We start from the raw sequence: 12,984 nt of genomic DNA on the forward strand, positions 1-12,984 counted from the left end.
ATCATCTGGATTTGGAACGTTAGGCTGGGATTCCTCTTCCTGCAGCGTGCAGCTTCTAAAGCGGCTTGTGTGTTCTTGGTACTTCTGGAAATCTGTCCTGGGTGCCAAGGTCACAGCGTTTGGCAGCCATTAAGCCAATAAGACGCTGCACACTGGCTCGCTCTGATACACCTGCGTTCTTCTTCCTCCATCCCATCGCGCTCTTTCTCCATCTTCTGGCTCGTCTTCCTCCTTCTTTTCTTTGTCTCCCAGTTTCCATCTCTTATGTCTCTGCAGCATCATAGTACTCACATGTTGTGTAAGAGATTCAAGGCATGGTTTCCTGTCATGACCTCACACCAGGTGGTTGAGACAGCCTCTCACATGACCTTGTCACTGTGGTCACCAGAGCTGCTCTGACAGCAAAGCCTCTCCCAGTTAGCAGACCATCTGCTGCTGGAGGCCAGCAACCAGAAGGCTGTCCCCCCACGGTTAGATGGTTCGGTCTCCAGGTTGGCCTCGCGCCCAAGTGTCCATGAGCCTGACAGCCATCCATCCACCCATCCATCCATCCACCCATCCACCCATCCACCCATCCATCCATCCATCCACCCATCCATCCATCCACCTATCCATCATTTATCTATCCATCTACTCATCCACCCATCCATCCACCATTTATCCATCCATCCATCCATCCACTGACCCATCCATCCATCCATCCATTCATCCATTCATCCATGCATCCATCTATCTGTTATCTATCCATACATCCATCTTCGTGCCGCTTATCCGGGGTTGGGTCGCGGGGGCAGCAGCCTAAGCAGGGAAGCCCAGACTTCCCTCTCCCCAGCCACATTTGCCAACTCTGCGGGGGGATCCCGAGGCGTTCCCAGGCCAGCCGAGAGATATAATCCCTCCAGTGTGTCCTGGGTCTTCCCCGGGGTCTCCTCCCAGAGGGACATGCCTGGAACACCTCACCAGGGAGGTCCAGGAGGCATCCTGACCAGATGCCCGAGCCACCTCAGCTGGTTCCTCTCGATGCGGAGGAGCAGCGGCTCTACTCTGTTCTCCTCCCGGATGACCGAGCTCCTCACCCTATCTCTAAGGGAGAGCCCGGCCACCCTGCGGAGGAAACTCATTTCAGCCACCTGTATACGAGATCTCCTTCTTTCGGTCACGACCCACAGCTCATGACCATAGGTGAGGGTAGGAACGTAGATCGACTGGTAAATCGAGAGCTTCGCCTTCTGGCTCAGCTCCTTCTTCACCACGACAGACCGGCGCAGAGTCCGCATTACTGCAGACGCCGCACCGATCCGTCTGTCGATCTCACGCTCCATCCTTCCCTCACTCGTGAACAAGACCCCGAGATATTTAAACTCCACTTGAGACGGGACCTGACTCACTGGAAACAAATGTGACTTTCTGCCAGCAATGCGAACCAAGCTCTGACACTGGTCATACAAGGCGTCCACTAGCCCATACTTATGGAATTTGTTTATAGTTGTTTTCATAAACTAACACAAATAAGTGAATAGCTGATATATAGTAAGTAATAAAAATTGTTTATGCCGTCATTTCTCACTAGTTTTTTGTCTGACACATGAATTATAATTTTTCTTTTTCTTTTAATATTTTATTTTGAACATTACTGCACATTATTATTACTTATTCACATTCCACATAAACTCACTGCCAAGCAGGGAGCATCTTTCTGGATGTAAACAATGTAAACATAAATGCAATTTTTCCATCAGTTTATATATAGTTAATTTGGGTGTCCAGCGTGATTCTTTCTGTGCAGGAGGAAAAGAATGAGTAACCACTTCTGACCTCTCTCTCTATCCTTTCCATAGATAGCTGCACAATCCTATTACAATTATCCTGAGGTGTCCTAGCAAGGGCTGCAGGGAGAAAACTCCGCTCTGCTAAGACCCTGCAGCTCCTCCTCACGGCACTGGCCTCATTGTTCTGTGGCTTCAGTCCGAAGCAGGCCTGACGGGAGGCCGGGGTAAACTTCTTTTAAAACTCCATCAGTTCTGTTGGGCTAAGATCTGCTTGGACCAGTTCTGAGCTGACAGAGCTGCAAACTCCAACAGTATACTGAAGTAGACTGAAGATAATGAACATCATCAGTTTATTTTCTAAAGCTAACTTCTCCTGTTCAGATTCCTGCCGTTCGACATGTTGTCTCACATCCTGACAGCAGATCGGATTGCTTGGATTTCCTTTATGTTTTCCGTCTTATGTAAAGACAGAAAGACCCTGTTGTCAATGGAAGAACTATCAGCACACAAACAGAAAACATGCTTTTAGTGCTTTTAGTGAGTGGTCCTAAATGACAGCACAAGTTTCCAACAACCCTCCAGGCCTTCTCCCAGAGCTGCTGTGAGTTCATACAGACACCAGGATGAATCCACATCACCATGACCACGCCCCAGCATACCACAAAGCTGTAGGTCACTTTACATCACAAGAGTGGAAAGCTTTTCCTGAGCAACTTCCAGTTTGATGTGATGTTGCTGAGTTTGCTAAAAATGTGTGGCACAGAGACAAGCAAAAATCACGCTTCAATGCAAAACTGGCCACATCCAGAGCTTAGGTCTAATAAAATGACTGGGACTCCAGCAGGCCTCTGCAGCCTTTGGTGCTCAGTCACTCCAATAAGATCCTGGATTCCAAATACAGCTTGAGCTCAGAAAATACCAGTAGATGAGAAAATCACACACGTTAACTGCTGCATACAACAGTCAACAACTTGGCCTCTTGATCCTAACAAACTGTTGTAGCTGTTAAAAAGTGTCATGCTGGGTGGTTTTATGAAGTAACGCTCAGCTTTTCATCCCGTTTGTCTCTGTGTACCAGAGTGTCCAGAGCCTGGCCTTGGGGTATTGCAGGTTTGGGATGTTCTTGCTGCAGCACCTGAATTAGATTTTGGATTTAAATGTTTGGGCAGAATTTGACAAAAAGTTGTTGAGGAGAGACATTTGATTTAAATCAGGTGTGTTGGAGCAGGAAACATCTAAAATCTTCAGGACTTGGCCCTCAAGGACAAGAGCTGGAAACCCCTGCTGTATACCGACAGACATGACTCAAAGAAAGCACACTGATCTGTGGTACTGCCTTTCTCTTGCAGATCCTGGCCACGATATCCATCCTGTTCATCATCATCTCCACCATATCTCTGTCCCTCAACACTCTTCCAGAGCTCCAGGTCGTGGACGAATTTGGCCAGTTCAATGACAACCCCAACCTTGCCCACGTGGAGGCCGTCTGCATCGCTTGGTTCACCATGGAGTACCTCCTGCGCCTCCTCTCAGCCCCGAACAAGTGGGACTTCATCAGGGCACCACTCAACATCATCGATCTGCTGGCGATCTTGCCGTATTATGTTACCCTGTGCCTGACGGAGTCCAACAAGAGTGTAATGCAGTTCCAGAACGTGCGCCGTGTGGTCCAAATCTTCCGAATCATGCGGATCCTGAGGATCCTGAAACTGGCTAGACACTCCACGGGGCTCCAGTCTCTGGGCTTCACTCTGCGTAGGAGCTACAACGAGTTGGGCCTGCTGATCCTCTTTTTAGCCATGGGCATCATGATCTTCTCCAGCTTGGTGTTCTTTGCTGAGAAGGACGAGGATGCCACCAAATTCACCAGCATCCCCGCATCCTTCTGGTGGGCCACCATCACCATGACAACCGTTGGCTACGGAGACATTTACCCACAAACCCTGCTGGGTAAGATTGTTGGAGGGCTCTGCTGCATAGCAGGTGTATTGGTGATTGCTCTTCCAATCCCCATCATTGTCAACAATTTCTCTGAGTTCTACCGAGAACAGAAGCGACAGGAGAAGGCCATCAAGAGGAGGGAAGCTCTGGAGAGAGCCAAGCGGAGTGGAAGCATCGTTTCTATCAACCTGAAGGATGCCTTTGCTCGCAGCATGGAGCTCACCGATGTGTTAGTGGAGAAAAGAGAGGAAAATAAATGTTCTGCAGACAATCACTTTACCCCTAGTCGTTGGAGCTACCACAAGCACTACTCCAACACGGAGGTAAGCAGCTCATCCAGGCCCCAGCACTACCTGGGGGTCGCTCAGCTGGGCTCACCTGAACGATCCAAGCCTTCATCTAACAGGTCCACTCCTCCTCATCTCAGCGCGAAGCAGCTGGAAGAGGTCTACAACCGGCAGCAGAGGAAACATGCCATAGAGGAGCAGATGGAGATGAACGCGTTAACCTCCATCCAAGCCCGCAAAACTTCTCCCACAAAGTTTCCCATGTCCGGCCTGACTGATGATTCCTCAGACAGAGGAGAGAGAAGCTCCCTGCTGCCAGGAAGTCAGTCTGGGGTACGGCAGCAACGTGTCCCGCCTCCCCTCGATCTGAGTCAGATCAGCAACCTGGACGGGAAACAGGACGCCGTCCAGCCAACCACCATCATCAAGGAAGGTTTGTACGAGTTTCTTTCCAGCCCCAAGGAAGGCGGAGAAAAGCAGGGCAGGAAGACCTCTGACAGCACCTCCAGCTCTGATCCCAGTACTTCCCAAAAGATGAAAACCTATAAGATCGACTTTGTTGGATCTCAGGATGACGTTCTAATGGCGGTGATGACACCAGTGGCGACCTCAGTCAAGTTTGATCCAGGACTTCACGATGATGCAGCATCCAGGTTTTCTGCAACACCTGATCCTAAGTCTCTGCTCACAATTCCACAATCACCGTCCTTGGCCTCGCAGCCCAGCAGCCCTGGCAACCCCCAGGGGGGAGGTGAAGGCTCAATGACCAGGAGCTTAGAAGGTGAAGGGCAGCTCACAGGCTTACGTCACCAGGGGAGGAATCACATGGAGAGGTCTGCCGTTGGCTCAGGCAGCGCTTCCAGCCCGCTGTCAGCTAAAGCTAGCCCGCTCAACTGCACCCAGGAGCTGGTAGGAGTGGGGGGAGGAGCGGACGATGGGGGAGGAAAGCTGGGAGAACAGGGTGAGGAAACACAGGAAAACCACGTTGTCCTGGACAGAAGCTCGACACCGCCCTGTGAAACAAGCATGTGAGTGGGAGGGTGGATAAGATGCGTGGCTCTGACCAGGTCGCTCATCACTGTGGAATTGAGAAAAACTGGTGTATGAATCTGTTTCCACGGAGCCGACGGGACCTTTGACACAGCTGAGTGGGTTCAGAAGCACTTTCCCACCTGTCAGGACACGGTTGGAACAGCTCGGACCTGCTCAGCGAGGATCCGGCTGGATGTCGGACTTGTCTCTACCGACTCAGAGCAAAGCGAAAACAAAGCCTTGACTACAGGAGAATATTTTTACTGACTTTGTGTTGGACGTTTGGTTTCCTCCCAGCAGCACTTCATCATAATGACGCAGTGTGTGAGGCCACACAGTGGAAGGAAATTTTATTTTTTATATTTGTCTTTTAAAAATGTATGTTGAACAAGACTTAAAGAAAGTGCATCAGTCCTTCTTCTGCTCTGTAGATCCTGTAGAAGGTCTGTTTGCACCATCAGATCTGTGCTTGGGCTTGAACTGTGCTTTATTATACAGATCCTTTGTTTTATTTCTGGTCCTTCCCTTTTCTATGGACCAAAACCTGTGATGGAGGTTTTAACAAGGAAGCTTTTGAGCCACAGTTTGCACATTAAACATGAGGACAGGACAGTGATGTGAACGGTCAGCGTCGCTTTAGGCCAGCAGGGATACAAGACCAGTCATCTTTTATATGTAACTATGCTACACTGTGGTGGAGGATGATCCAAGCTGATGGAGAGCACACCTCTGGTTTGGTCTCTGTGAGACTTTGTGTGCCACTAAATGATTTTTCGGTCTAGAGAGGAACAGACAAGTTAACACATCCAGAGCAAACATCTCCCACTCAGGAGGGATGAGGCTGTAGAGGCTTTAGTATTATCCTCATTGCTCAGATGCATCACCAGGAAACACCTTCAGTGTGATCATGTAGCACAGGAGGGACTAGTTTCTGTCCTAGAGGTGGATTCTCAGCACGATAGCCGACTTTCTGCTTGCTGTGGTTGGTAAGAAAGCTCCTCCTTTAGACGAGGAGGTGCGTGTTCAATGGTGAATTTATGAGACTGTCGATCAGATCGCCTGGTGACGGCAGATATCTGGAAATGTGGGAGGTAGAAAGAGAGCGCCCTCTGCAGGCCTTCTGCAGGAGGTGAAAGAAACTCCATCAGATCTTCTTCCTCTTTGCTGTGTGGACCGAGGGGAATCTCAGTTCAGGTCCTGCACACCTCCAAGTCTACAGAGTGCATAGACTACCAGGTCTATAGAGTGCATAGACTACCGGGTCTACAGACTATATAGACTACCGGGTCTACAGACTACATAGACTACCGGGTCTACAGACTACATAGACTACCAGGTCTACAGAGTGCATAGACTACCGGGTCTACAGAGTGCATAGACTACCGGGTCTACAGACTATATAGACTACCGGGTCCACAGACTACATAGACTACCAGGTCTACAGACTACATAGACTACCAGGTCTACAGAGTGCATAGACTACCAGGTCTACAGAGTGCATAGACTACCAGGTCTACAGACTACATAGACTACCGGGTCTACAGAGTGCATAGACTACCAGGTCTACAGAGTGCATAGACTACCAGGTCTACAGAGTGCATAGACTACCGGGTCTACAGACTATATAGACTACCGGGTCCACAGACTACATAGACTACCAGGTCTACAGACTACATAGACTACCAGGTCTACAGAGTGCATAGACTACCAGGTCTACAGAGTGCATAGACTACCAGGTCTACAGACTACATAGACTACCGGGTCTACAGAGTGCATAGACTACCAGGTCTACAGAGTGCATAGACTACCAGGTCTACAGACTACATAGACTACCGGGTCTACAGACTATATAGACTACCGGGTCCACAGACTACATAGACTACCGGGTCTACAGAGTGCATAGACTACCAGGTCTACAGACTATATAGACTACCAGGTCTACAGACTACATAGACTACCAGGTCTACAGAGTGCATAGACTACCGGGTCTACAGACTATATAGACTACCGGGTCTACAGACTATATAGACTACCGGGTCCACAGACTACATAGACTACCAGGTCTACAGACTATATAGACTACCGGGTCTACAGACTACATAGACTACCGGGTCTACAGACTACATAGACTACCAGGTCTACAGAGTGCATAGACTACCGGGTCTACAGACTATATAGACTACCGGGTCCACAGACTACATAGACTACCAGGTCTACAGACTACATAGACTACCAGGTCTATAGAGTCCATAGACTACCAGGTCTACAGACTACATAGACTACCGGGTCTACAGACTACATAGACTACCGGGTCTACAGACTACATAGACTACCGGGTCTACAGACTACATAGACTACCAGGTCTACAGAGTGCATAGACTACCAGGTCTACAGACTACATAGACTACCGGGTCTACAGACTACATAGACTACCGGGTCTACAGACTACATAGACTACCGGGTCTACAGACTACATAGACTACCAGGTCTACAGACTACATAGACTACCAGGTCTACAGACTACATAGACTACCGGGTCTACAGACTACATAGACTACCGGGTCTACAGACTACATAGACTACCAGGTCTACAGACTACATAGACTACCAGGTCTACAGACTACATAGACTACCGGGTCCACAGACTACATAGACTACCGGGTCTACAGACTACATAGACTACCGGGTCTACAGAGTGCATAGACTACCAGGTCTACAGACTACATAGACTACCGGGTCTACAGACTACATAGACTACCGGGTCTACAGAGTGCATAGACTACCAGGTCTACAGACTACATAGACTACCAGGTCTACAGACTACATAGACTACCGGGTCTACAGACTACATAGACTACCAGGTGTTCTACAGACTACATAGACTACCAGGTGTTCTACAGACTACATAGACTACCAGGTCTACAGACTACATAGACTACCAGGTGTTCTACAGACTACATAGACTACCAGGTGTTCTACATCGTCTGCACACCGAAGTGCCTTACTGCCAGTAAAATGAGACGGCCTATCTAGTGGACAAGAATTACCCATAGTGCTCCAGTCCTCCGTTGCCTAGCAACTACATATGCTAAGTTTATCTCATTACTGATCCCATTCTTCCACAAAAAACATGAAAATATGTTTAAAATGACAGAAAATGGTGGCAGTAATTAAAACGAGCAACATGAGGCGGTTTAGACGAGCTCTCCTCTGGCTGACAGCTCATCCTGTCAAGCTGACGTTAACTTCAGTGGAAAATAATCCTTGTTAGACACATTTACAGTCGTCCTCATATGTATTCATACCCTCCCATTAAAGAAGGAGAAAACAGCTGCCTGGGAAATAAGATGAAACTGACTAAAGTCATAATCAATAAAAGTTTGATGAAAATCATTATTTTCTAATTCTGGTTCAACAGAAAGATTTTTTTAAAAAAGCAAACAAATATAAAATAAATGTTCCATCAGTCATAAACTAATATTTAGTAGAACAATCCTGTGACGTTTCCAGTCCAGTCAGGTGTTTTCTGTTCCTCCCAGTCAGATTTCTGCACCTGTTGACAGGTGTTTTGTCCCACTGTTCATCAGAAAAATGCTGTAATTAGTCTAGGACACATTTGTTGGTTTGTTTCTTTAACTCATTAAATGACAGCGTCTTATATGACTGGATTATAATTTAACACACGTTTAATTATTGTTCCTTATTCCAGTCTCCAGTTATCTGAGTGACTGGAATAAATTCAGTCTTTTCTTTAATGAAAGGAGACGAAGACATCTGAAGACGACTGGAATGAAATCCATTGTGGTTATTGGACACAATGTCCTCCCAGCTTATCTGCTGGGACAAATATGTGTGTTTATACATGGGAGGACTGGATGGACTGAGAGGACTGGACGGACTGGGAGGACTGGAAGGACTGGGAGGACTGGAAGGACTGGGAGGACTAAGAGGACTGGGAGGACTGGGAGGACTAAGAGGACTGGGAGGACTGGAAAGACTGGGAGGACTGGAAGGACTGGGAGGACTGGACGGACTGGGAGGACTAAGAGGACTGAGAGGACTGGGAGGACTGGGAGGACTGGATGGACTGGGAGGACTGGGAGGACTGGGAGGACTGGACGGACTGGGAGGACTGGATGGACTGGGAGGACTGGAAGGACTGGGAGGACTGGACGGACTGGGAGGACTGAGAGGACTGGGAGGACTGGGAGGACTGGACGGACTGGGAGGACTGGGAGGACTGGACGGACTGGGAGGACTGGGAGGACTGGACGGACTGGGAGGACTGGGAGGACTGGACGGACTGGGAGGAGCCTCTGACGTATGCAGCTGAAGGATCGGTACTGGGAGGTCTGCAGAACCTGAACTGAGCCTTGGAGTGAAGAGTCTTCCTCGGGTCACATGGTGATGACTGCTGTGCATCTGAGAAGAATTGTGCCTTTTCATAAATAAATTTATGAGAAGGTGAAAAATTCCTGTAAAGCAACATTTTTATTCTTTTTGTTGTTTTTTTTTTCTCATGTTATTGTAGTGCATCTGTAGACATGTCCAGCTTTTTGATGTCATGGGGTGTTCTCAGGTGCAACCTCCCATTCAGGCCAGTGCCGGGTCAGGATGGGCTGACTCCATGTCCTTTTGTCAGCATATTTCTGTAGCTGAGTACAAGCCATCTCTGACTGAGACAGGACTTTGTATGGATCTTGCGGAGGAAGCAGTCAGTCCCATGTAGGCCAATGATTTCATCCATAAACCAGAGGGTGTAGTTTTAAAGCACAGAATAATGAATTTATTTCCAGCAGGAGCAGGTGAGTCCATGAGCTGCTCAGGCTACAGGAGAACCATGGAGCTTTTCCTCATCTCAACACTTAACAACATCAGCTTTATGTCTTATTTTGATCTTGGGTCTTGTACAGAGAGATAAATGAGGGTCTGCTTCTGCATCTGCTGGGATTTTGATCGTTTCTCTGATCTCCTGCTCTTCCAATCACATCTACTTTGTATGTTTAACACTAGCCTGTAAAATGATTAGTCACTTAGGACATGTAAGTCAACATAATGCTAGAAATGATGAAGGAGTTTTGGTTCAGTCATCCAAATGCAAGTCAAATAAAAGTGTTCATGTCATTGGCTGTGGTGGAGGTGTGTTCACATTCATGCTGGAATAAACAGCCTGAAGGGGCAAGCCCTGGAGCAGAGACAAAACCCAGTAGAACAAAGAGATGGCACTGCAGCGACAGCATCGGACCTGCTTCATCCTGTAACAGCTCAGCCTACCAGGTGCAGCTTGTAACATGATCAATCATACAAAATGCAATCTATCATTTCATTTAAACTGCATTCTGTTTACTAAAACTCTTATGGATATTCTCTTAGAACTGTGCTTCTCAACCTTTTTTTGAACCAGCACCCCCCCTATCTTCTATCCAGAGTCCCCATCACCCCCACCCCATACCATGAATGTTGTAGGACTTCTTCCAATCTTCCAATCTTTTGCTGACTGAGGATTATACTTATTTTGCGTTGTTGTTTACATAATTTAAACGCAACCCTCATCAGATTCCAGTCTGCACCCCAGAAGTGACCCACATGGTTAGAAGACGGGACCTGCACACGGTGTTCCGTTCACAGAAGTGAATATGATGCTAAATGTTTCGGCAGGTGTTTGCATGAACTTTGAATATCCCTAAAAGACATGGAAAAAAAATCTAATGATTACATTATTTTTTACAAATACAGCAATTGATATGTGAAGAGAAGGAGTAATTAAATACTTTCTCTTCAATTTTGCACAATAATGTGGTGTGGACTTAAACAAGTCGGATGTATACATGAATCCGCCCAGATGCAGGTTTTAGACTCTCAAACAGACTCTGCTGTTGCACAAGACAGACAACAGGAAATACGTCTGAAGCAATGCAAACTGTGGATGCTGCCCGTTGGAAACCTGGATGAGTGGAATGTGGAAAGTAAATTAATTGCACTCTTAGCGGCTCACAAAATTAATTGTTCCATATATCCGGGGTGGCAGCTAGACTGACCAACTGAACGACCAAACTTACATTTTCACTGTTAAAAGCCGTTTTTTTCCAACTACATCCTATTTTATTTATTATTTATTATTATATTTAATTAAAAATGATATTCAAATGAAAACTGTTAAATGTTATTTGTAGACTGGTTGTGATATATTTTTTTAACATTTTGTGGCCTCTACAGTCCATTATTCAGCAGTAGATGAGAAAATGGGTCAGGGAGATGTGGGAATTGAACCTATACCTGGCTGCTTTACCAGGTGAACTAAACACCTACATGAGCATTAAACTTAAAACTAGGGTTGCCACCCGTCCTGGAAAATACGGAATCGTCCTTCAATTGACAGACAAATGTTGCATCCCGGATTAAACCAATACAGGACGCACTTTGTTCCGTATTTTCATAACTTTCCAGCAGCCGTCACAGGTCGGTCACATCAGCACTCAATCTAAAAATAATGAACTAATTTAAAATACAGCAGTCAGTAAAACTGTTCTTGTCGTGCAGAATCTGCAGGTGCAGCCTCCTCCCCTCTGCACCTGTTGGACAGTCGCGGTTGTCTAGAGACAGATATGACTCATGCACGCTCCTCAGAAGACCCGCGCCTTTTAAACATGTCTCCTGTAGCCTACCTGGTTCTCTACCTGCTGAAAATAAAAACACATGTAAAACAGACATGGAGAGACGCGGCTGCAGCGTCAGTGAAGATGTTTATAGGTCAGATTGTACAACAGCGACTGTTCAGTCACGCATGGTGGACTGTCTGATATCTAACAGCATCAGGAGAACAGGATGCTGTATTATAAACACCATATATACCCATTAAAATCGTAAATTCAATGGATGAAAAGTTTATAAATACACGCAAAAAAAAATTTACATAGCCTAACTATGGGGAAACATTTATTTTTATTTGCATTTCAAACATTAAAATGTTCAGAGCTTTATGTTTTTAAGTAAATTTTTAAGCAATCTGTAGTAAGTGATCATTCGATATATTAGCCTTTTTATTGGTGTTGTTAAACTGTTATGACATGACTTCCCTTCAAGTCATGACACAGGCAGCATAAAAATAACAAAACAGTCCAATACGTAAGATTAAACAACGATGAGCCTTTTTTCAAGGCACGACGCGTAGTCTATAGGCGTCATCACCACCATGGTCCCACACAGTAAACATTTCATAACAAACAATTTTTTCTGTTTCTTTTCTATTCTTTTTTATTACTAAACTTTCTAAATATGCTAAAGTAGGGAACAGGAACTATGTTATGTTGGCCTCATAGACCGTATAATTAAGATGGACGGAGCCTCCGGTGGTTAAAAGTGAAGCCTATATGGAAGTGCATAAAACTGCAGTTCCCCCTTCATCCACTAGGGGCTGCAAAACAGAGAGAATCCCCATAGACTCCCATGTTAAAAAGAACAACTTCACAGCAGAAATAAACACATTGACAGCAGAAATAAACATGTTGACAGCAGAAATAAACATGTTTACAGCTTGGTTCAAAAATCCATTTTAGGTTTAATAGGTCAGGTTTACCTTCATGACAACTGTGGGCGGAGTGAATTTTTTTCTAACTCACCCATTTAACAGTAATTTAATCTCGAAGTTCGGCATATTTAAGGGCGTGTCCTTTTGATTGACAGGTACCCGATCTCCTGCTTTGAGTCAGAAGAACGTAGAACAACCGCGGTTTTTAGCCGTTTAACAACGTGACTTAGCTCTAGCCCACTTACTTCCATTAGCTGGTTAGCTCCTGTTATCTCCGGGTTAGCTCGTTTAGCTCTTAGGTACAGAAAGCTCAGAGTTTGCTCGATGTCAATCATCCACTATGACGCTCACAGCCCCCCTCTCAGCTCCACCTCCTTGCCCATATTTGTATTTTCCGGATGAGATGACATGCATGCCCCTACCAAGA

The 12,984-nt window shown here is 46.3% G+C and overlaps 1 protein-coding gene across 1 annotated transcript in view; it reads left to right on the forward strand.

Annotated features, from left to right (window-relative positions):
* LOC306758592 (potassium voltage-gated channel subfamily B member 2-like) overlaps window positions 1-12,984 on the forward strand; it is a gene marked incomplete at both ends in the record, with an annotated part of 47,267 nt that overhangs the window by 18,171 nt on the left and 16,112 nt on the right. The window contains one exon of the mRNA XM_079243919.1: window positions 3,119-4,958. Coding sequence (XP_079100045.1) covers window positions 3,119-4,958 — 1,840 coding nt within the window. The remainder of the gene's footprint in view (window positions 1-3,118; window positions 4,959-12,984) is intronic.

The sequence above is a fragment of the Telmatherina bonti genome, assembly GCF_933228915.1.
Source record: "Telmatherina bonti genome assembly, chromosome: 7".
NCBI classification, from domain to species: Eukaryota; Metazoa; Chordata; class Actinopteri; order Atheriniformes; family Telmatherinidae; genus Telmatherina; species Telmatherina bonti.